Source organism: Trematomus bernacchii, unplaced genomic scaffold, assembly GCF_902827165.1.
Source record: "Trematomus bernacchii unplaced genomic scaffold, fTreBer1.1, whole genome shotgun sequence".
NCBI lineage: Eukaryota > Metazoa > Chordata > Actinopteri > Perciformes > Nototheniidae > Trematomus > Trematomus bernacchii.
This window is the reverse complement of record NW_022987641.1, coordinates 979,540-1,003,527: the sequence shown is the minus strand read 5'-3', so window position 1 is coordinate 1,003,527 and position 23,988 is coordinate 979,540. Positions and strand designations below refer to the sequence as shown.

The following is a 23,988-nucleotide window of genomic DNA, read 5'->3' as shown; positions in this document are numbered from 1 at the left end:
TGTTATTTTTTCAAAGCAACTGAACAGTCTTGCTGTTTAATGAGTGGCCTTTTATTAGGGAAATACATTTGCCTCCACAAAAACATCATATCTTCTTTTCAGCAAACACTTGAAGCACAATTATGTATGTTTTTCCCTTGAGCATTACGGGTGCTTCTAGCATACAACACGCTAAAACTACACAAAGTAGCCTGACTGTGTAGCAGCATATAGTCAGAGCTTGGCTTGTGATGCATATCTACCAACACGCAGTCATTAAATAGGTCATCAAAATCGTTATTTGAAACCCAGAAACATTGGTTGCCAGTTTCCTTACATCCTAGCTTTTTGAAAATGTTGTTTAAATTAAACATACTGTATCTTCCTAATTAAAAGAAGAAAAAAACAGCATGATCAAAAACAGGCCCATCTGAGGTCCGGACCTGTAATAGTTTCAGAAAGTCACTGTGTGCAGCCAGCCCAGGCTGGTTTATTTCCCTTTAACACGCTATCTGTCACAGCAGGATACATTAAGTGGTAATATCGATGGATTATGAAGTATTTTAGCTGCACACTCTCCCTCTCACACACACACACACACACACACACACACACACACACACGCACACACAAAGTTTATCCCCTCTGAGAGTCTCATTAATTTGGCCAAGTTGATTTGTTCTGAAAGGCTCTGAATTCATCCAATCCAGACAGATGGCAGAGTGGGATTTCCTAGAGGAGAGGCAGACAGAGACAGAGTGGCAGGAGGCGAGAGTGAGTGGGGGGGACAAGAGGGAGAGAAAAGGAGAGGAACAGAGAGAACATCAGAGGTAAAGGGAGTACAAAGTAAAACAGAGACAATCAACAAGATAGCAAAAGAATAATTGAGGGAAATATAGAGAGGAATAGTTGAGAGACAAGGAGTGAAGAGCACCATCTGTCTTTTTAGACTCTTTATTTCTGTGTTCTTTATTTTGTCATAAAGTCATATTTTACTTCTATCTTTTAATTATTTTTCTACTTTACAAGTCAATTATTTGTCAGTATTGGGTTTATAGCTTGTTGTCATCACATTTTAAGAGAAATCTATAAATGCCGGCTTAAAAAGTTTAAAATCTCTGGATCTTGTTTTTTGTTACAGTAGGAAAACAACAATATATAAATGAGTGTGCTTGCTTACAGGGAGTTACAGTGCATGCTGGAACAATGAAAAATGACTGTGCACATAAGTGCACACAAATGTTGACTTGGTGCCAACAATCTTGTAAAAAAAGATATATATACTGTATATGTTTGGGAACCTGCATTGTAACTGGACATACTGCACAGAAGACAGACATCATGACCCCATCAACTTGAACTATTCTTAACATTGAGTTACTACTTGTCATTCTATATTTGGATTAGTGAGGTAATAAAAGAGAAGTGACCCCTAAACAAAGAAAAAAACACACACACAGTGCCATGTTGATCTCCTTTCACATTATTAAAGATTGAGCAGGTAATTGAATTTCACACCAAATTACTGCCTCAAAATGTCGCCACTTAATTTCCCTTTTGATGTGTGGCAAAGAGCCCTGTGATAAGCACCAGCTACCATGTAAACATTCAGAACAGAGGAAAGAGCATAGCAGATTGCAGTCACAAGTTCTCACACACACACACACACACACACACACACACACACACACACACACAGGAACATGTTTCTCCCTGTCTCTCCACTATGAATGATTTAGTGAGCGTGCCTCTAACAGGCCTGCTAAAGAAGGCTGTTAAACTAGGTTAACTTAAGGTAGGATGTGCCAACTTGAACTTGGTCTGCACATACATATACCCAATGTCAACAGCACTTAAACAGACTACTGATTTAACACTCTGTCACTTCTCTTCTGTCACCTTTGAGGAAGCTGACCTGATGTGACACAATCCTCTGTCCACTTTCAGCTGTGTCACCAGTTTCAACAGTAAGAAACACACAGCTGTATTTTGTCTTTTAGTGCTTGCTCCACAGGGAACGTGTTACCTGTTTCTCGGATCATTAAGCACAAATTTGCAGCCTCATTTTGTTTGCTTGTGTGAATGCATTACCTGTGTTTTTCATTCAAAGCTAGTTAGTCCGAGCCGACACCATTTCTGTGGTTTTAATTGAAAAACAAATATCATGTGGCTCTGCCTGTGCGTTCCCCTCTGTCCGCATTTTTGACGTTCAAAAAGTTCCGCATGAGAAAGGGAGAGACACTTCTAGAGAGAGAGAAAGAGAGGGATTATGGTGAGTTTCTAGGGAGGGAGGTTGAGTCATCACGCTTTCGTCCAATCCCGAGCCTCTGCCTGTTGCTTTGGTAACGTGATGTCAGTGCAGCCTCTGGCGACTCCTCTGAGGTTAGCAAACTGTAGCACAGAGGTGTGTGTGTGTGTGTGTGTGTGTGTGTGTGTGTGTGTGTGTGTGTGTGTGTGTGTGTGTGTGTGTGTGTGTGTGTGTGTGTGTGTGTGTGTGTGTGTGTGTGTGTGTGTGTGTGTGTGTGTGTGTGTGTGTGTGTGTGTGTGTGTGTGTGTGTGTGTGTGTGTGTGTGTGTGTGTGTGTGTGTGTGTGTGTGTGTGTGTGTGTGTGTGCCTCTCTTTCCAGTTTGTCCCAAAAGAGTCAACTGGTGTTAAGTTTAAGGTTAGAGGTCAGTTTAAATTATTCACCAGTTTGAAAAGTGAAACAGGTAGGATTTCCTAACTTGTGCGTGGATGAATGTGCATCCATGTGCAGGGTTTCCCACACATAGACTTTATTTGGGCGGGCCGCCCAGGTAGGCTATATTAACGTCCGCTAAAGTATGTACATTTTTTGTATCCGTCCGCGAGCACGACGCCATCCGCGATCGATTAACTAGTGGACAACGATCCCTCCTTTACCTGTTCGCTCCGCTATCGCTTCATGCGCTCCGCAGTAACCCCGCTGCGAGGCTCCGGCGAACAGTTCATGATCATCAGCGTGCTCCACTAGCATCCCCCCGACTACCACCGCAAGTATATTTCAGATCTGTGGGAAACACTGATGTGTGTGTACTGTTTTGAGAGTCTTTGTTTCTTTGTGTATATGTACATGCGTTTGTGTGTGTGTGTGTGTGTGTGTGTTCATAAGTCAAGGTTTTCTATCATTACAATCAATTGTTGCTAAACCTTTTTTTCTCTGAGCACTCAACCAGTGTTTTCCATATCTCCTGATACTGGCTGGAGCAGTGTTTGTTGCCTGGCAACATCAGTTTATTGAACACTCCCCATCACAAAGTAATAGGAGCTCCTCTGGCTTTTTTGAACATAGCACTGCTGCTTTTGGGCAAAACAAACAGTAATTGTGGTCACTCAGTTCTGTGTTTGTGGAGTGAGTATCATTTTTGTCGGGGTCTTGAAAAAATATGTGGGATGGGAGGAATTAGTCAGATAGAGGATGCTCGTATCCAGAGTGCGGTATAACTGTAGAAATGTACTTTGCCCACAAGAAGAGGTGAACAGAGGCCAGTTCTTAAGGACAAAAAACTAACAAAAACTTTATTTAATTACTGTATCTACTTATGTAAAATTGATAAGAGTTTTTTTAGATATAAAGAAAAGAAGGCTGTACTGTTCACTCTATTTATGTAGCCTAGCATTACTGGCAGTTGACTCCACTGGGATCAATAATTTGCCCTTCTGCTATGAATTTGCACATTAAGTTGAAGAATTGAGAATGTAGAGGTTTATTTACCTATCTATCACACAAGGAAAACTTGGGAGTCAGACAATTCCACAAAGGCTATTGAAACACCTTATTAACCAAACCCAATTTCAACAGATGCATTAGGAAAAGCTTTTATGTGCATTATTCCAGGGCATAACGGAGCAATACAATAATATACATATTAATATCCTGAAACATCACAGGAATTAATTTTGCCCCTCCCATTACTGTCATGTTTGCGAGTATTATTAATTTTCAATATTGAACTTCAATGCTGCATTTCATTTTTGAGTTCTGCCAATAGCCTTACCCTTAACCTTACATACTATATCAACTATATATAAAACAGCAAAGGACTTGATTAAGCAGAACAGAATGAAGAGGCAGATTACAATGTGCGGCGTATTGGTGACAGATGTCTAGACCATTGGAAACCCGGATAGTGGGGTTAAGATTAACATGAGATTTGAGCGGGGAGATTTAGTTTCTCAGGGTCAAACAGTCACATATTAAAGAGGATAAAAGAAAGAAGGAGAATAAATATCCGGTAGAAAAGAGACAACAAATGCTCTCTATTCCCTCTCACTCTATTCTATCTTCCTGATGAATGTTTGACATTTGTCGATAAAAGCTATAATTATGTGCCTGTGTGTTTTTGAGGGAAACAAGAGAACAGAAGTGACATTTCAAAGTACGAACGCTATAATCTCTGCGATGTTTGCTCTGGTTTGATTGTGTCTTTGTCTGTGTTTGTGTGTTTAACGGTGTGCAACACTGACAGACATTGACATCAGTTCAAATACACAGTAATCTTGTTATTCCCAGTAATTTCAAATAGAAAACATACAATTCTGAGACGTCTAGCTACATGCACGATGCATATGAATCAGAACTCCTTGTTGTATCAAACACACACAAGTACAGAGTTTTAAATGCATACACAGATAAGAAAATGCTCCCCTGCGGATCATATTGTGTAGACATTTATGAGAGAGAACGCAACGCAAAGACATTGTGTTTCGAGTACAAGGCTTCAATCATTTCACTTCAATAGCCTCAGTGTACAGTGTGTCCCTTGTTACATAATCACGCTGCATGTATCCCATCATAGTTTGCATCAAAACTACGTCACATTTTGTAGTTGGATGCGGCATGAAAAATAAGAAGTCTGAAAAGTTTAGCCAGATTATGTACACCACATAATATGTAGGTAAAACTGAAATGTCTGTACACTCAGGAATGAAAAAGTCACTTAATACAACATACACATCCATTTTTTGCTGGCCTCTTGTGGTTTTCCTCTCGCTGCAGTGATGTAGAAGTGTACTCCAGGGTGTGTCCGTACACTGTGACATCACTGTTGGGTGTCTTCAGTGTGTGTCATAGGTAACACCGATTTAAAACGTTCTTAGAATTGGCAGTGACTTGGTAATTACAATGTTATTGTAACAGGAGTGAAGGCCAAGACTACAGAAATAATAGAAAGCTGCAACAAACGAAAATGATCTTTTAAAAGGAGGTGTGAATTTTAAATTAAGAGCTAGTGCTCACACATTCTTAAAACACACTCTTTGTTTTTCCTCTCCACACCTCCCACCCCTTCTTGTCTCAGTACTCAGACACACACCTATGTGAAAGAAACACACATGCTCTCATGCATGCTCACACACACCCATTGGATCTTGCACACTCTTTTGTTGATACCTAGCTTGGTTGAAACAAAACTCAATGCATCCTCTTTCATCAATTCTGCCTTTAATCTTCTCCCTTTCCCGTCCTCCTTCATGTCCCTCTTCATCCCTCCCTCATGCTCTCTCCAGCTGGGCCACCTGATACTATTACCCCAATTCATCATTTCCTTTCATATCAATGTGTCCTTACTGCAGTCAACACTCTTTCTGTTTTTGGTATATTCAGGGTGCGTACGGGTGCTGGAAATCCTTGAAAATGCTTGAAATTGTACGAGGTGTTTTCAAGGTTTGAAAAGTGCTTGAATTTTGGGAATGGTGCTTGAATTTGGGATAAAGTGCTTGAAATTGTAAATGCTTTACTTCGCTTTTTAGATTAAAAGAAAATAAAGAAGTCTGAGCGCGCTTAATTGCTTCGCTTTTACATAAAACAGCTCCGCTCCGGCCTTCCCGCGCAATGCGCGTGACCGGCAAGTGTGTTTGTTACGTGTGTGACCTGGGCATTCTGATGAGAGTGATAGATGACAGTATGCCAGGAGGTTGCCGTTTCAACGAGCGTTGGCTAGCAGAAGACAAATACAAGCCATGGCTAAGACGAGGGTCAAGCGAAGCCCAAGAGTAGCCTCCTGCAAAGTGTGCAACAATAACGATGCGAGAGTCTGCGCTGACGAGCCACACACCACACGAAAGGTACGCCATAGTAGAGCATTTTAGATTAGGCTATCGTTGCATGTAAAATACATGACACTTTTCTCTGTGCGCGGCAAAACAAGCTCGCCAAAATGGCTTCACTAGTCTGGCAGTATTTTAAGTGTCCGAAAATGACAATAAAATAGCGGTATGCAACGTGTGTGTGAAGCAGAAATCCTGCAGCTCCACCCGCTGTGACGGACCGGTGAGCGGAGCAGAACACACATTAAGAGTTAGACCTAACACACTTAGCTAGTTTATCTACCTCTGGAACAAGCTGATTCCGGCGATCGGCCCCAAAATTGGCGATCGGAGCATCCCTAATAATTGTATATGATATGTTTTATAATGATTGATCATTAAAGTGTTCTCAAAGCTGGTAAAGGTGCAGCTAGTTTGAATGACTTTGTATACTGCAGGGTAGCTTGTGAATTTACTCCAGGTGGAACTAAAGTCTGATTTAACACTTGATTAGATTTCACATCATTCATCCACATCTGTAAAGTAACTAAAGGTATTAAATACATGTAGTGGGGTAAAAGTAAACCATTTACCTCTGACTTGTGTTTACTGCCAACCTAAAAGTACCTCAAAAATAGTATTGAAAAGTTATTTGGCTGATTGTTTTATATTGGCTCAGCCAGGTTATATGGGATGCCCAGTCTACGTACAGATGGGTCACTCATTTTGAAATATTAAACTTAGTTTTCTTTTCTAAAAATTTTAATTGTTCATCCTCATGTAGAATGCTATTATGAAACACACATTTGGTTGTTTATATTATAAAGAACATCAGATTTAATGTGAGGCAGGGAAATAATCATTTGAGTATAAGTATGTGTATATAAATATGTAATTTACAACAGCTGTAAGATGCTTGAAAAGCTTGAAAATGCACCTTGAAAATGCTTGAAAAGTGCTTGAATTTGACTTTGGAAAAGGTGTAAGAACCCTGTATATTGTGTGTACGTGTGTGAAAGAGAAACATAAAACAATGAAATGACCTCGCCACTGGTGGCCTTATTTTCCGTGTCCCCTCTGTGCCCGGGGACCAGAGCCAGGTTCATTTATTGACTGCTTGAGTATGTGTGTGAGAGTGTGTGTGTAGTACAGTACATTTAGCCTCAACTCCAGATCCTTGCTAAGGGACCCATGTCATTTAACTCGAGCTGACCTCCTGTGCCACCTTGACACACCACACACTCTGAAACACATATATAGTCACGCTAAACCATGTAATAAATGTGTAAATGCGCGGCCACCACACTCTGTTTCAACCAGGTAGATAGATAGATAGATAGATAGATAGATAGATAGATAGATAGATATTTCTTTCTTTCTCTTTCCATCACCCTTATCTCTTTCTCCACAGTCTGTCAGACACTTGACACTCTCACCGCCTCATTTAGCAGACGGCCAGCATGTGCGTCACCTTTCCCTGTGTCTCTGTTCATCACAGTAAACTTTAGTGGCAGGAAAGTACAGCATTGGTTCCTACAAATATTTTTTTGTTGCTGCATGTTATTATGATCACTCTTGGTGCTACAAAGCAACAGGCAGGCAAGAATGATTCTCTTTCAAAATGTATTTGCTATTCCAAATGAATAGTATATAACACCATCTTTTTAAAACAGGGTTGCAAAGGCATCAGTTTTTTTAAATTAGGGTACATTTGATCGTGAGAGCATCGAGGGCACTTTTTTTATTTGCTTTGAATTATACAATGATAGAAAGGCCTACGTTTTGATGACGTAAAAAAACACTGAAACTTATCTAATACTACATGTATAATGATTTACATTTTGAAACAACAATGCAGTAAGACTTGAGTCTGTTAACCATTGTTCCTCCATCTTTTTATCCACCAGTCTCTCCTTCCATCGTTCACAGTTCACATCCCTCCGTCTCTCATCCCTCTATCTCGTTAGTGTAATAACCAATTAACTCCGGCTTTTGGTTGCTTCAATTTCTTTATTTATTTCCTCATTAATTCATTTCCTGTTGAAAGCGCACTCCGATGTGATTGACAGCTCACGCTAATTGCACTCCAGACTGTGAGTGTGCACGAGATAGGTTCTCACACAAGCAAACGTACACACACACACACACACACACACACACACACACACACACACACACACACTCAAGGCTATGCACAATCTTGTTGACACACTTGTATGCAAACTAGCACACATTGAAAAATGCTTTCTAGCTGTGCACATACATTACATAAAAAAAACATCCATTGCTGCAAATACACACACACACCGCACTCACACACATAGAGGGATCAGTGTGATGCCTTTAATTAGATTTGGCCTATCAGCCTCCAACTCAGAGAGGGAGAGAAGGCAGATTACTGCTGCCCTCCATAATGACCTTCCAATACTTGATCTGAGATTATGGACGAGGCAGACGACTTCAAGGTTACTACACTATTCAGGGGACACATTAGACAAAAATGTCACAAATCTCATATAAAACCACCTTTAAAGTCCTTTGTTCATGTACAAATGAAAGGGGGTTGATTTTGCATCCTTACATGATTTCTTTTCTTCTTCAAAATAGAAAATCACATGTGAAAAAGTGTTTCAGATACATATTCACAGAATGATCCACATTATTTAAAACCAGCATCTCTATGATTTTCCATAGCTGTTAGAAGATGGATTTGAACACTTTATAAAACTCTGTTGAATAAGCTGTATGAAAAGATAAAGAACTCCCCAATCAGCTAAAGTCACTTTTCTGTGTACATGAGTGATTACAGGCTGGTTACAGGCACGCATCAGCATCACAACTGATTTTCAAAAGACTGGATTGAATCCATGACACACACACACCAAACATGCATACAGACTGAAACACACCCTCTGGCATTATCCTTATCATGTCCAGACTGATTCCTATGGTTACATACAGCTCATGGTTTATTCTTACCCCCAGCAATCTATAATTCATCACCTAATAGCATTTTACAAGCATAATTGAGTGAACTCTTTCGAACTTTTCAGCCTATAGCTATGGACTAAAAGGAAATATCCCCGACCATTTACCAAGTCTTTGCTCTTTATGTGCCTGACCTTTTTCAAGGGTATCCTATAAAGTTTTTCCTAATGCCTAGCTATTGGTTTTCTTTTATTTTGCCTCACAACAACAATGTAACACAACTACTGCAGTGTTAATGTTCACTGCTATGGATTAATCTTAATCTATTTTCAACTATCAAAACAAGTGTGCAGCCCTTTCTCTCTACACTCTTTTTGCCTTTCCCCTAATTTTCCATTTCCGCCCTGCAACCATCTTTAAAAAGGACCAAGCCATAAACTAATTTCCCCCATAATAAAGTACCTTTTTTACCTGACTCCATTACACTAATATGTTTCATAATAATAATTATAGTTAACGATGGTGTACTCGTGTGTGGTTTGGAATTAGTGCATGTACAATGTGTAGTTATATGTGCGAGTTGTGTGAGGGGGAGCTGAGTGTGTGTACAGCCATGTGTGTTTTCTATGTGTATTGTGAGCATCGCGGAGGCTTTCCCTGTGTGCCTGTAAAAAGCACGCTGGGAGAATAAAAAACGCTGAGTCTTTGATGCTAATATGAAGTGTCATATCTTCCCTCGCAGTGTGTGTGTGTGTGTGCGTTTGTTGTGTGTGTGGGTGTATACAGTATGTGCGCAGTGAGAACTTACGCAATTACAGTTCCCTTTTGCATTACCACGCTGACTAAAATGCTGATGGACGTACAGCCCTAAGCTGACACAAGCAATCACTCCGCCTGTGTGTGTGTGTGTGTGTGTGTGTGTGTGTGTGTGTGTGTGTGTGTGTGTGTGTGTGTGTGTGTGTGTGTGTGTGTGTGTGTGTGTGTGTGTGTGTGTGTGTGTGTGTGTGTGTGTGTGTGTGTGTGTGTGTGTGTGTGAGAAACAGGTACAGACACACACTAATTCTTGGCTTAATGTTTTGTGACTTAGAGTGCTGTGTTGTGGGCAGAGGTTGGACAGACACATTACTGGTGCACAAACACACACACTGTCTGAGAATAGTCAGTTCACACAGTGGTACTGAGGCTCAGAAGGCCACTAACTGTAAAAGGATTTTCATCATTTGAGTTCTGAAGGCAGAGCTGATCCGTACAGCAGGTCCTCGTCCACTCCTCCAGCCTGAGAGCCGGGAGAGATACCGTCTCCCACCCTGGGACATTAATCAGCTCATTACTGTTCTTTCTTTTAAACCACTGGAAGTAAAGCTCCCTCCCCCGTCTGCTACAACTATTACAAGCCTCTACTTAAACGGAAAATATGATCACAGCAGGGTGTCTATGACCACCAAGGCTCTTACTAATACTATATATATGTTTTCTACTGGTATATTACTTCTCTATCAAATCTGCTATTTTATATTGACCTTACAGTACCACTGTACCACAGTCTTCATATCATAGAGAAGTGATTGTAGCATAATAAAGCCTACATTTAACAGATTTTTCTGTATCAGATATGTCCTTGAACTTGAAAATAAGACAGATCCACTTATTAGCTTTTAACCATATGGATAAACCAAAAATCCGCTGATGAAGACAGAAGTGTGATTTGGTTGAAAGCTGCACAACAAACCTATCAGTAGAATTATGTGAAGATTGTACAGAAATGAAGAATTATATTTATTTAGTCACACAATCTCAGCATACACAATATATACTTTTCTTTTATTTTGTGAAATATGTAACTCTAATTTGTGTGAATCATTTTTCTTTTGTCAAGCAAGAAAAGTAATACAGAAAAGTGATCAAAATGTATGAAATGTCAAATCTCTTTGAAAGCATACAAACCTTTTAATATCAAGAATAGAGAATGGATACAAAGGTAGAGAGTGCAATAAAAACCAATACTGGAAGGATCGTGCTGCGTAGCCACAGGGGGTTTACATTGTTTTCTTCATGGCTCTATGTCGTTGCCATGACACTATCAGGATGTGCTAATAATGTTTGCAGTGATTTGCCTTTTTGGAAAGGGAGGCACTTTGGGATTTAAAGCCATGATCTCTGATGATATAGTATAAACACTACATCTTTTTCTTTTGTCTTTTTTCTTTTTTTTAATGAATCGTTTATTTAGCAGGGACAATGCACATTAATGAACACTTAAAACAAGAAAATGCAAATAGTGTAAATATGCCGGTCTGCCACATCCTCCAATCTATCTTCTAATCATTATTACCTTTCCCATCCTCCTGCTTAGCATCTCTTCAAACTTATGTATTTGACTCTATTTGTTTTTATGTACTGGTCTATTTAACTGTCATGAATTCCCCTCTCTCTGTCTTTCTGGCAGCCATCGGTATCCAGATGACTCTGGATGTGTTGGAGTCTAAATTCTGGGCCATTGCAGCACAGGTGAGGACATCACTTCATCACCATTTAATGAATCATCACACTTTAGATCTAAGCATTTGATATCAAAATAAGAATGTTGACACTGACAAAAACAACTTTATAAAGTACATCCAGCTAAGTTGTCAGCTATTAATAACGTTATGCTCTCAAAACATGTATTGGATCCATCTGAAAAACAAACCCATGAATCATGAACGTCAGGTTCCACTGTGCGTTGTTAAACCTTGTGATCAGAGCAGTATTGCTTTTTTTTCCATCGCAGATTTATAGCTGTTTGTTTTTACTTTTTTATGCCCACTATAAAACAAGTTCATTGCAGCACTACACTGGCACTAATGAGAGAGACTTGATGTATTTATGGTTTGCTGTTATATTGAACAGTGCTAGCGGAATAGAAACAACACAATCATGCTGTTTTATTTTGTAACTGGGGAATAACACTCCCCTTAAACCCAACTTCTGCTGTGTTGTCTGCGGTTAACTGAAAGTGTTAACATCTGTGCATCCATATCGACAGGCTTTGTGATTTGTCATGTTTACTATGTAAATACATTATAATTTATATTCTATAATTGAGCACATTTGAGTTATTACAATAACTATAAATGAGTCTCTAATAGGAGACGGCTCTGTTGATGGATACACTGTCTGCTTCAGGGGGTTTTACTCCTTTGGCCCCCGTCCTATATTCAGGAAAGTCCCTTTAGGCCACCAGGACATTCTGACATGATTTATTACTATATGAGAAGGAGTCAAGGATGATTATAGGTTATTTTTCTGCTCCATTAGTTGGTACTTAAAGCATTTCATCCTTTGTTTAATATAAGGCTTAATGCAGTGTTTTCCATATCTCTGCAACCAACTTTAAAAGAAGCACTTTCCCTGCCTTAATGGGGGCCCTATTCTGCAGCTCATTTTCATGTTCATATCAGTATGTAGTGTCTCTACTGGGACATGTCTCCATGCTTTAATGTTCTAAAAGCTCTTTATTGTTCTCATACTGCCTGTGCTGCAGCACCTCTTTTCACCCTCTGTCTGAAACCAGAGCCCAGTCTGCTCTGATTGGTTAGCTGGCTGGCTCTGTTGTGATTGGTCAACTGCTTGTAGATGTCCCGCCCCTTACCCTATCACGTACAATGTGTTGGAGAGCTAGCCAATATAAGTGCGAGTGTTACATAGTGATGTCATTATGAAACGGAAGTAAACAAAGGCTAAAGTGTTAGGCTTTGCAGTTCATTTACATGCACAAACACATACACTATATAGACAAAAGTATTGGGCCACCTACACATTACACCCACAGGAGCTTTTATGACATCCCATTCCAAATTATTAGGCACTAATATGAAGTTGGTCCCTCCTTTGCAGCTATAACAGCTTCCACTCTTCTGGGAAGGCTTTCTACAAGATTATGGAGTGTGAATTGTTGCCCATTCATCCAGAAGAGCATTTCTGAGGTCAGACACTTATGTTGGACGAGAGGGCCTGGCTCTCCGTTCTTGTTCATCCCAAAGGTGTCCAATGGGGTGGGGGTCAGGGCTCTGTGGGGGCCAGTCCAGTTCTTCCACACCAAACTCATCCAACCATGCCTTTTTGGACCTTGCTTTGTGCACTGGGGCACAGTCATGCTGGAACAGAAAAGGGCCTTCTTCCCCAAACTGTTTCCACAAAGTTGGAAGCATAGAATTGTCCAAAATGACTTGGTAAGATGAAGCATTAAGAATCCGCTTCACTGGAACTAAGGGGCCTAGGCCAACCCCAGAAAAACAACCATAGCATTATCCCTCCTCCACCAAACTCTACAGTTGGCACAATGCAGTCCGGCAGGTAACGTTCTCCTGGCATTCGCCAAACCCAGACTCGTCCATCAGAGGACAGATAGGGAAGTGTGATTGGTCACTCCACAGAACACGTTTCCACTGCTCCAGAGTCCAGTGGCATGCTTTACACCACTCCATCTGACGCTTGGCATTGTGCTTGATGATGTAAGGCTTGATGCAGCAGCTCGGCCATGAAAACCCATGAAGCTCCCACAGTTTGGTCTGATATTAATGCCAGAGCTGGTTTGGAACTCTGCAGTTATTGAGTCAGCAGAGCTTTGGCCACTTTTATGCACCTCAGCACTCTCCCCCCCCCCGCTCTGTAACTTTACGTGGTCTGCAATAATACCACTTACAGTTGATCGTGGAATATCTAGGAGAGAAGACATTTCACAAACTGTCTATATAGTGTATATAACACACTACAGGGAAGGGAAACCCCCAACATCCTCTTTAGATTTAAATGTCCTTATTAGAATTGTTACAGGTGATATTTATCTACTTCTTGGATATTTTCATCAGACTGGTTTCAGTGTAGGATCTTGGGTTCTTCAACACCTTCAAGAAACATTTTCTTGAGGACAAGTTGCTAAATTTGGCATAACACCTTTGCTGTAGCAGGTGTTTGATGTCTTGGCAGTTCCCCGGCTCTGCTCCAATGACTGTAAATGGCGGCAGTTAAAAGAGCATTAGGGCTTCTGGCCGGCCACTAAATGATGGATAGCCACCAAAGCTATGCTCAGAACGTGTGTGTGGAGGTGTGAAGGGGAGAGTATCGTATATGTGTCTGTTAATGTTAATGTGTGTCATGTTGACAAGGACCATATGCAAGACCATCTGTGCACAAGTGTGTTGTTGTGTCCACATTCATCTACCAGGAACTCATTAGCAGCATTAGCAGTGGCCTTGTTATCTACAAGATGTATGCTGTGGAGAAAGTCATTCCCACACTCATTTACTGTGTGCCCCTTTGTCTGTCTCCTCTCTTCCCTCAATTCTCAATATTCTATCCTCTTATATCCTGTTTTTCTTCTCAATTCTTCTCTATTTTCTTCTTTCCCTTAATGCTCCACCCCCTTTGTTCATCTCCTATAGTCCCTCCTTCTTCCTTCATCTCCTCAACCCTCAGCCCTCAGATATCTTACGTAATCATCTTATCTTCCTGACATGTATTCACCGTCACACATCTTTATTTCATAGGGGATTGTGTGTGCCTTCATTCACAGCCTGTGCTTGTCATGACTGTGTGTGTTCATGTGTGTGTACCCATGCATGTGTGTTTGTGTGAAACCCTCTCTCTGCTCTATTTTAAGTGTTAGGCTCCCTCGGGGGTGAACATGCTGCACCTACTGTAAAATCCTGAATGAAATACATATTCAGCAGGAAGTACAACAACTGGTTACATGGCAACAGAGTCATATACATTAAAGGACGTCTTCAAAACATGGTGTCCTGTTGTGGCTTATGACACTTACAGTATATTACTTGTAATCTTTGGGTCTTCACCCATGCTGCTCATGCATTTTGTAGCAGTAAAAGTGTCTCAACATTGTAATAATTATGTTTATTGTGTGAATATGTAAGAAATGACTAGTGCATTCATTAAGAAATATGGATTTATTTGCTTTAGTTAAGATTGCACAATGATATCGGCACTTGGTAGGGGCCTATAAAGGCTTAAGAAAATACATATTGGTATCTGAAAGAAATGAACATTTCTGAAAAATAAGATGACACTTTCAATTTCAGTTAATATAATAATAATTATATTTATATAATTATATAATGGAGTTTCAGGAAAACTCTGCAAAGCCATATGTACAAATTAAGAGTATTCATAATATAATGTTAATTATACTGCTGGAAATACTTGTTCTCTTCATTTAGGTGGGAAAAAAGCAAATATTGTTATTGGCATTGGTCATTTGCTAATTAATATAAGCATATCACATATCAGCAAAAAATCTAATCCAATGCATCCCTACTTTAATTACTAACTAAATCAAATTAGCTTCATCTTTATGTGTTTTAGAGAAATGATCATTGTAAGTAATGCAGGCATGTGTTCTCAGATCGCAGGGGAAGAGTTACATAAGTGAGGGAAATTACATCTGACCTTATACTGTAGCTACAGTATCAAGTTTGAGCAGCTTAAAATAAGATGTTATTAGGTCATACATAATGAATTAGTGGGGGTAAGTATAAGGCATTAGCTTCCATCTAATAGGAATCTGTCAGAATGTGAATAGAAAAATGTTCTGATGGCTCTGTACAGCACACTGCTGGGTATACTGTGTGTGTGTGTGTGTGTGTGTGTGTGTGTGTGTGTGTGTGTGTGTGTGTGTGTGTGTGTGTGTGTGTGTGTGTGTGTGTGTGTGTGTGTGTGTGTGTGTGTGTGTGTGTGTGTGTGTGTGTGTGTGTGTGTGTGTGTGTGTGTGCGCGCGTCTTCTGCCATGGTGTTTCAAAGTTGCAAATGTTTTGTAAATGTCAATATAAGAACAAGTAGAAATACAAAGGAGTAAAAAATAATTGCCTTACAACACTGAATGTTCCTCCCTTTGTTATATCTGCCATTTCTTACAGATACATCACATTAAAATGTACAGTGTGAATAGCACGGAGCAAGGATCCATCTCTTACAGTCCATTGCTGTTATATTATGTCTGACAGCGGGCGGAGACGCAGTGAGGGGCTGTGAGGTGAAAGTAATGAGAATAAAAAATGATAGATTTTTTGCCATTCGCATCTTGGCATGCTCTTTATCTCGTGGACAAGACTCAGCTGCTCTTCCTATCTCTATAGCCCCACATTTGCTACTACAATACTGTTTCTGTGATGCGTGATAACAGCACAGCAGTGTTTCAAATAAGTTATGAAGGTATATGTGTAATTAGTGCAATCCCAGACACATCTTTTGCAAACAAGATAAAAATGTTTTATGTATACTTAGAAATGGAGCAGCTTGTAAGTAAACAGTATATTTATGCATCAGGCTTCATAGCATAGCCAAGCTCAGTTTATAACGCCATGGTTATAATACTGAAGTGTGTTGCTTACTTTGAATTCAAGTGTGTGTTGCTGGAGCAGAGAGCGGTATCATCAACTGCGGTGAGAACGAGTTTCAGAGAGTAAGAGTGATAATTGATGCTCTCACTTTCACCTTGACTCCTCCTGGAGCTCTCAGATGAGACACATTTACCAACCAGGGAAACAGCCTCTTCCATGCTGCCCAGATTTAGAAAGCTGTGGTGTGAAACGTTAGGAGGCTGAGAGAGACATGGCCGCTCACGGAGTGGATAACGTACATCAGAACAAAGAGAGGGTCCGAGGCAGTTAGCCAAGTTGAACAAATTGGCAGTTTTCTGTATTTTCATTTATGTGTAGAGTGACTGCGGATGGTGAAGACAGTTAGTATGTCTTCTTCAAGTCTTGTGATTACCTGACTGTTTCTCTAGCGCAACCATAAGGACAACACTCTTTTGTACACCAAAAATATCCTAATGTAATGTCATTTTCCATACATTTCATGTGCACATTCATGGCCCCCTGAGGATTTCACACATCCGACACAACAAATTAAAAATAGCAATCATGCACTCAGAAATGAATGATATAATAATGGGCCGATTATCTGTGTATTTTTTCAACAAATGTACAATTAACCAGTGCCACCAGTCAGGATAACATTTCAATTTGTGGTCTCATTTTTGACTAAAGCTACAGGACTATACAATCTCAAGTACACTGAAAAATTGAAACGTTCACTTTAAGTAAGTGTATTATGTCAATAAATATCACATAACTGTATAAGGTTAGTTGAAAGCAATAATATATTTTTAATTTAAACTTAATATTATTACTTTAAACTAACCTAATACAGTGAAATCTGTTGACATAATACATTTAATGAAAGTCAACGTTTCAGCTTGTTCAATGTATGTGCTTCTTAAGTCCAATACACATTGTATCCTACAGGTTTCAGCAGAACGTCTTAAGACTTTATTTGGTTACGTAATTAGCAGGAACAGATGATATAGTTTCCTATAAATTGTGTCGCTCATCATGCCATGCTATGTACCAACAGCATGTGGGGAAGGATCATCCTCTCTGTCAGTCCCCTCACTGAGTTGCAGTTTATTTCAGGAGGCAGCGATGGGAAGCAGAGAGAAAGAATGACACTTTGCTGTAATGGGATTGAAAAGGATGATAGATTGTCTCATTCGCAACTTCGACACGCTCTATATAGCCTGACCATGATTCTAAAGACACATTGTCCACAGACGCCAGTCCACAGACACTGTGGACATAAGATGACCATAAAGTCATGAGGAGAACTATTGAACTATGACCCTTCCAGTGAAGAAGGAAAGTGTTAGTAAGCTAAGTTTACAGAGAGTGTTGATGCACACTTGCAACGGCTGATATATAGTAAACAAACCCTTTTTAGTGACACACACCTAACTGCACGTTACTTTATGTGTTACATTTCTGCTTGAGAATGTGTAAATATTGTAAATAAATCTTCACTCATTTTCAATTATAACAACAAAAAAAAGGCTTTCTTTTGTCTTTTCCTAAAAAGCCTATGCTCAGTCTGAGATAATGCAACAGAATGAGACAGTCTAGTCAATGCAGCGGCTCACACATCATTAACTGAAGTAATGTTTCTCTCTTTCTTCTTCATGTTCTCTTCTTATCTCTCTTTGTTCCTCTCTTGGTGTCTTCTCAGCCAAATGACACAGATGTAAGTATCCATAAGTTCCCCTCATTTATCAAAACATCACTTTACTTTTTGCACAGAGCCAAATTTAACATCTACAGCGCCTGCTTAGCTCTGTGAAGAATACACACACACACACACACACACACACACACACACACACACACACACAGACATTCAGAGATGTAGAAAAACACAAATCAGACACACAAGAGCCAATCACAGGTAGACAGTATCACACACAAATGAACACCTTCTCACCAACAGCGACAGGTAGTACAAATGCACTTGTCGACACGGACACATGTTCACGCATAACACGTCCACAGACAGACCCAAAATGTGTTCAATCATGTTTTCACGTACACAACTATCATCAACACAAACACAAACTACACTTTTACATCTTCCACCTATATTTAAATTGCTTTGTTAGTGTTGAAACAGTTTCACTTGTCTGTCCTCCAGTGCTCTGACGTAGATGGGATTTGTCCTCTTCGGTGTGACAGCGTTGTGAGTATAACTGTCTGATATTAAGTCATTATGAATTAAAGATAAAAAGGAATGAACCATATCATGTCTTTGTATTCAAACTCTAAAAGGTTGTCACATGTAGCTTTAACTTCATAAAGTAAATGATATTACTATTTTGCCTGTTGTCATCTTGTTATGTTTGACACAGATCTTTTTTCATATCAATAATTGCTCTCTGTTTTTTTTGTCATCGCAGGATATTGCATGCTACATGATTGACAATAATGGCTTTGTCCTAATTTCTAAACAGCGCAATGATGTGAGTACACACACACACACACACACACACACACACACAAATTGTGCTTTCTAATCTTTGACTTTACTTTTTGTGTGCTCTTACTCCTGTCAACTTTTCAATTTCTTAACAAGTAACAAAACACATTTTGAATACCCAAAACAGTCTACATATTACCTAGACACACATTGTTATTGTTAATTAGGTTTAGAACTACTTCCATGACCTTTTGTTTTCATATTAGCATTTTCAAATGTCAGACTTTTCCCACAGTAATCATCAACAGTACGTGCAAGCAGGAGTAATTATTCAATACTCATGACACACAATAATTGTATAATTAGCACAGCACTACAGAGGCTTTAAATTAATCAACATAACAAAATAAGCAAAGCAGAAAATCATTTTACTGTAGCAGTTATAGTTTGAAGTGAGTTTTTGACCTCTTTTTATTCCTCTCTGTCAACACACAACATAACATGGTTGGATGAATAATTGATCATACAGTTCACATTGTGATCATGACGTGAATGTATTATGTTAAGCCACACAGATGATTCCACGCAGTGATTTTCCCTTCTCTTTTCTTGTAGGCGGGTAGATTTTTTGGCGAGATTGACGGATCAGTAATGACAACACTAATCAGAATGGGCATGTTCAAAAGGTAATGTCTGGTTCTCATTGCCTGTCTGTTTTGTGTGTGTGTGTATATGCTTCTCTGTTTGGTTATTTTGTAATTCAAATGTGGCTCATAAATATGATTACATGTAACCCTTGATCTGTAATACACACATAAGTGGTTGCTGCTGGGTCTTGAACGTAAGGGTTGTTGCAAATGTCTATTTATTTGTTCTTACAGACCTAAGACATGCATTAGTATGCTTAGAAACCAATAGCCTGGAGGGTGTGCTTTGCTGTCATTATAGAGACTCAAAGGCTCTGTTTTTATTGCTATACAGTCTCTGCCCTGTGTTGCACTCTTACGTGCCGAGGGTAGCTGATCCACCCATCTTTGTAAACACAGTCCTCTGTAGATGTCTCAGCTTTTCCCCTTTTCCCCCCTCTGAGCTTCTGTGACTGCCCTGGATTATTTTCCCTTTTACTTTTGCCCGTCATCTATGTTTGAAGTCTCATGAGTGATGTGCTATTTTTATACAGCTAAAGGATTTTTTCAAGTTTCATTTGACACAAGATATTACATAACTGGTTTTGAGCATGCATGAACTTCAGTGGCTGTGCACTCATACTTACTGTATACTGTACGTGCATGCATCTGCAAGGTGTCTGTCTTCTTCTGCCTCTACCTACATAGTACAGTATATATACAGTATATACACAATGTAGAAACACAAGAAAGTCAAAACGCTGGGTCAATCCTCTGTAAAAAAGCCAGTAATTATAACTCTGAGATGATTTTCTCTCCGTTTTTTTCTTCTCTAAGTTTAGGGTTTCTAGAGAGATTAAGCTGAGCTATACAGCGCTGTGTGTAGTAGTCTGCAGAGGGTAGAGGAGTCGATGTAAGTCAGTGAAATACTACCTGAAGAGCAACACCATGGCCTCAAAGAACAGGCTATATGGATTAGGATGGCCTCCACTGGGAGATAATGAGGTGTGTGTGTGTGTGTGTGTGTGTGTGTGTGTGTGTGTGTGTGTGTGTGTGTGTGTGTGTGTGTGTGTGTGTGTGTGTGTGTGTGTGTGTGTGTGTGTGTGTGTGTGTGTGTGTGGTGTGTGTGTGTGTGTGTGTGTGTGTGTGTGTGTGTGTGTGTGTGTGTGTGTGTGTGTGTGTGTGTGTGTGTGTGTGTGTGTGTGTGTGTGTGTGTGTGTGTGTGTGTGTGTGTGTGTGTGTGTGTGTGTGTGTGTGTGTGTGTGTGTGTGTTTCTACAGGGTGTCCTTGTTCGACTACCAGGCCATGTGTAAGATGAACTCGCACTCTGTCAGCAGCGCCCGTCCACTTCTCAGTGTAAGCACAGTGTACTCAATCTGTATACCATAATATTAATACTAACATTACAGTCCAATCAATTCTGAAGTAACGCTCATCTGTTTATCTCTTCAGCCGTTTTATGGTTTGGCTTCAGCCCTCAAGTGGTTCCTCTCCAACTTCCTACTGTAAGTGTTGCTAGGGGCAACCACAATGTCAGTTTATCCAAAACAAAAGTGAATTTTGTAAAAATGTGCTATTATGTATCACTATTCACTAAGTTTTGCATATTTGTAAAAGCAGTGGATTTTTTATTTCATGGTTGAAAATACAACATTATAATAGGAATGGTTTGATATTTAGAGAACAATGCACATTATCAATTTTCTTGCCAAGAATTAGATAAAAGATCAATAACACTTTCATGTCTGTGTGATCAAAATGAAGCTACGTCTAAAATTGAAAGCATAAAGCCTGCGAACAGAAGGAAACAGCTGGCTCGGCTTTGTCCCAACCTTATAAAATCTGTCTACCAGCATCTCATGCTTAGTTAATGACATATGATATCTTGTTTGGGTAATCTGCTATAAAACCGTATAGCAAAAACAACAGTTTGCTGTTTTACAGGGAAGTTATATGCTGGAATAAACATTTCAGTTGTCACTACTTAGTAAGGCTCCTCCAGTTATCCAGAACGGCTACCAATGCTACTAATTACTGCTGATTCATCTGAGGAATCACTTTAATATTCCCATGGTACAACTTTGGGGCCTGGCCCAGATTTTGAAGTCAGAATGCAATCTGCTTGCAATCTGCTTTGGTCCATAACGAAGGCCGCCTAATTGATCTCTGTCCACTCTCCTCTTCTGTCTTCCTCATAAGGTTTCTCCTGGAGTTTAATTTCTGTGGCTTTTGGCACACGGAGCATTTTGCTGACGGTGAGTTCTACAAGAAAAGTGTTGCCAGTTAAGGTCAAACTCTATCTTTGTGATAAATGTCTCTTAAAATGTCCTTTTTGCATGTATATTTTGTAGATCATCAAACCTTAAGAGCAGACCTAGATTACTGCAATATGACCTTATTATCAACTGCTTTAGAGAATATACACACATCTACATGGAATGCAAATCAATTCTTAAGTGATTATTAAATCTTATTTAAATATTAATGTGAATGTCTGGGCTAATAAAACTCACCATCGCTCATTCTCATCAACCAGTCATGGCGAACATGTAGGAGAAATGTCCCGTGTCATTGTGCTGTATGTTGTGTCAATCAATACCAGCAGTGGAAACATTAATCCCCAATCTAGAAATCATTATGGAGTCATCTGATCCCCTCACCTCTCATCTGTCTCTGTCTTCCCATCGATCATACTGCTCATTACTACACCTGTCAATCATCCACTCTTCCTCCAACTCGATATCATCATCATCATCATCATCATCATCATCATCATCATCATCATCATCCCTCCCTCCACTCAGCCAAGGCATCTTTCAGCGTGTGTGAGTATATGTCTCAAAGGGTTTTTTAGGACAATCGTTTCTGTAAAAAAAAAAAATCCGAAATGTTGTATGTGGTGTAATGTTAGTAGTAATCTTCAAACAGATTAAATGCAGTCTCTCTGAAAGAGGTGGGAGAAGTACTCAGATCTTGTACTGAAGTAAAAGTAGTGCAGGAATACTCTGTTACAAGTAAAAGTCCTTTTTTCAAAATGTTACTCAAGTAAAAGTACAAAAGTATTAGCATCAAAATATACTTAAAGTACCAAAAGTAAAAGTAGTCATTGTGCAGATTGGTCCATTTCAGAATAATATATATGATATGTTTTATAATGATTGATCATGAAAGTGTTCTCAAAGCTGGTAAAGGTGCAGCTAGTTTGAAGGACTTTGTATACTGCAGGGTAGCTTGTGAATTTACTCCAGGTGGAACTAAAGTCTGATTTAAGACTTGATTCACATCACATCATTCATCCACATCTGTAAAGTAACTAAATGTATTACATAAATGTAGTGGAGTAAAAGTACACTATTTACCTCCTACTGTAGTGGAGTAGAATTACAAAAGTGCAAAAGACTACTACTTGGATGTACTTAGTTACTTAACACCACTGCTCTCTAATTACATAACTAATTCTCCACAACAAGACCTAAGCAGACTGTTAAAACTGAAACAAATGTAATTCTGAGGAAGTCATACAGAAGACATGAAGATCTCAAAACACCATTATAGCTCTTCCTTATGGTTTTCAAACCCATCATTTTACCTGCACACATCGAACAGAGGTACATGGTACAAAGAGCAATAAATGGCTGAAGACATCCTCCTGTCACAGTCTATCAGCCTTCCAGTCATCAACACAATGTCACACACACACTTTTACATCCAACCTTGACACATGACCCATATCTATTTCTGTAATAGCCTCGGCTCATAAGAAAAGAGGGGACATTCTTCAGCCGTGTGACACCGAGTACCCCAGCTTTGTCTACGAGCCGTCAGTCAAAGAGACCAACAGCATCATTAAGTGTGGACGCTGCCAGAAGTAAGCACACACACTCATGCACACTTATAGCACACACAAATCTGCACACACACCGTAGACCAGTCATATTAAATTGTCCGCCTAAAATCCATTTTCTATGGCTTTTCTGTGTTCTGCATACTAAGAGCAGGGAGTGTGAGGAAGAGGGGGAATAAGTAGAAAGGAAAGGAATTAGATCTGGGTACATGTGGTTTCAGAAAGACCGAGAAGTATACGGGGGGCGAGGGAGAGGGACTGGAAAACTGAAATTAATAAGAGGTAAATGAAAAAAACAGAGGGATGGGGGAGAGTGGGTGACAGAAACAGAGATGGAAAACAGTGGGAGGCAAGAGCAGGGGGGAAGAGGTGTGTGTGTGTGTGTGTGTGTGTGTGTGTGTGTGTGTGTGTGTGTGTGTGTGTGTGTGTGTGTGTGTGTGTGTGTGTGTGTGTGTGTGTGTGTGTGTGTGTGTGTGTGTGTGTGTGTGTGTGTGTGTGTGTGTGTGTGTGTGTGTGTGTGTGTGTGTGTGTGTGTGTGTGTGTGTGTGTGTGTGTGTGTGTGTGTGTGTGAAAAGAAGGAAACGGGGAGAGAAACACTGTTCACTGCAATATGTCTGCAGGTTTGTGATCATAGGTTGAGTGTGATCGCCCTCATGAGGCTAAAAAAGGTATAACACAGCCCTTTAAATGCTAAAGGACACGGTTACAGACTTTAGAGACTTTTAAATGCAGTCAAGTACATTTGCAACCATATTTGCTTTAGTATTT

General features: G+C 39.8%; 1 protein-coding gene across 1 annotated transcript in view; it reads left to right on the top strand.

Moving 5' to 3' along the window:
• cacna2d4a (calcium channel, voltage-dependent, alpha 2/delta subunit 4a) overlaps positions 1-23,988 on the top strand; it is an 87,746-nt gene that overhangs the window by 60,978 nt on the left and 2,780 nt on the right. Inside the window, exons 28-37 of the mRNA XM_034133323.1 lie at positions 11,399-11,460; positions 18,010-18,024; positions 18,469-18,513; positions 18,731-18,793; positions 19,366-19,436; positions 20,657-20,732; positions 20,829-20,881; positions 21,576-21,631; positions 22,181-22,201; positions 23,124-23,244. Coding sequence (XP_033989214.1) covers positions 11,399-11,460; positions 18,010-18,024; positions 18,469-18,513; positions 18,731-18,793; positions 19,366-19,436; positions 20,657-20,732; positions 20,829-20,881; positions 21,576-21,631; positions 22,181-22,201; positions 23,124-23,244 — 583 coding nt within the window. The remainder of the gene's footprint in view (positions 1-11,398; positions 11,461-18,009; positions 18,025-18,468; positions 18,514-18,730; positions 18,794-19,365; positions 19,437-20,656; positions 20,733-20,828; positions 20,882-21,575; positions 21,632-22,180; positions 22,202-23,123; positions 23,245-23,988) is intronic.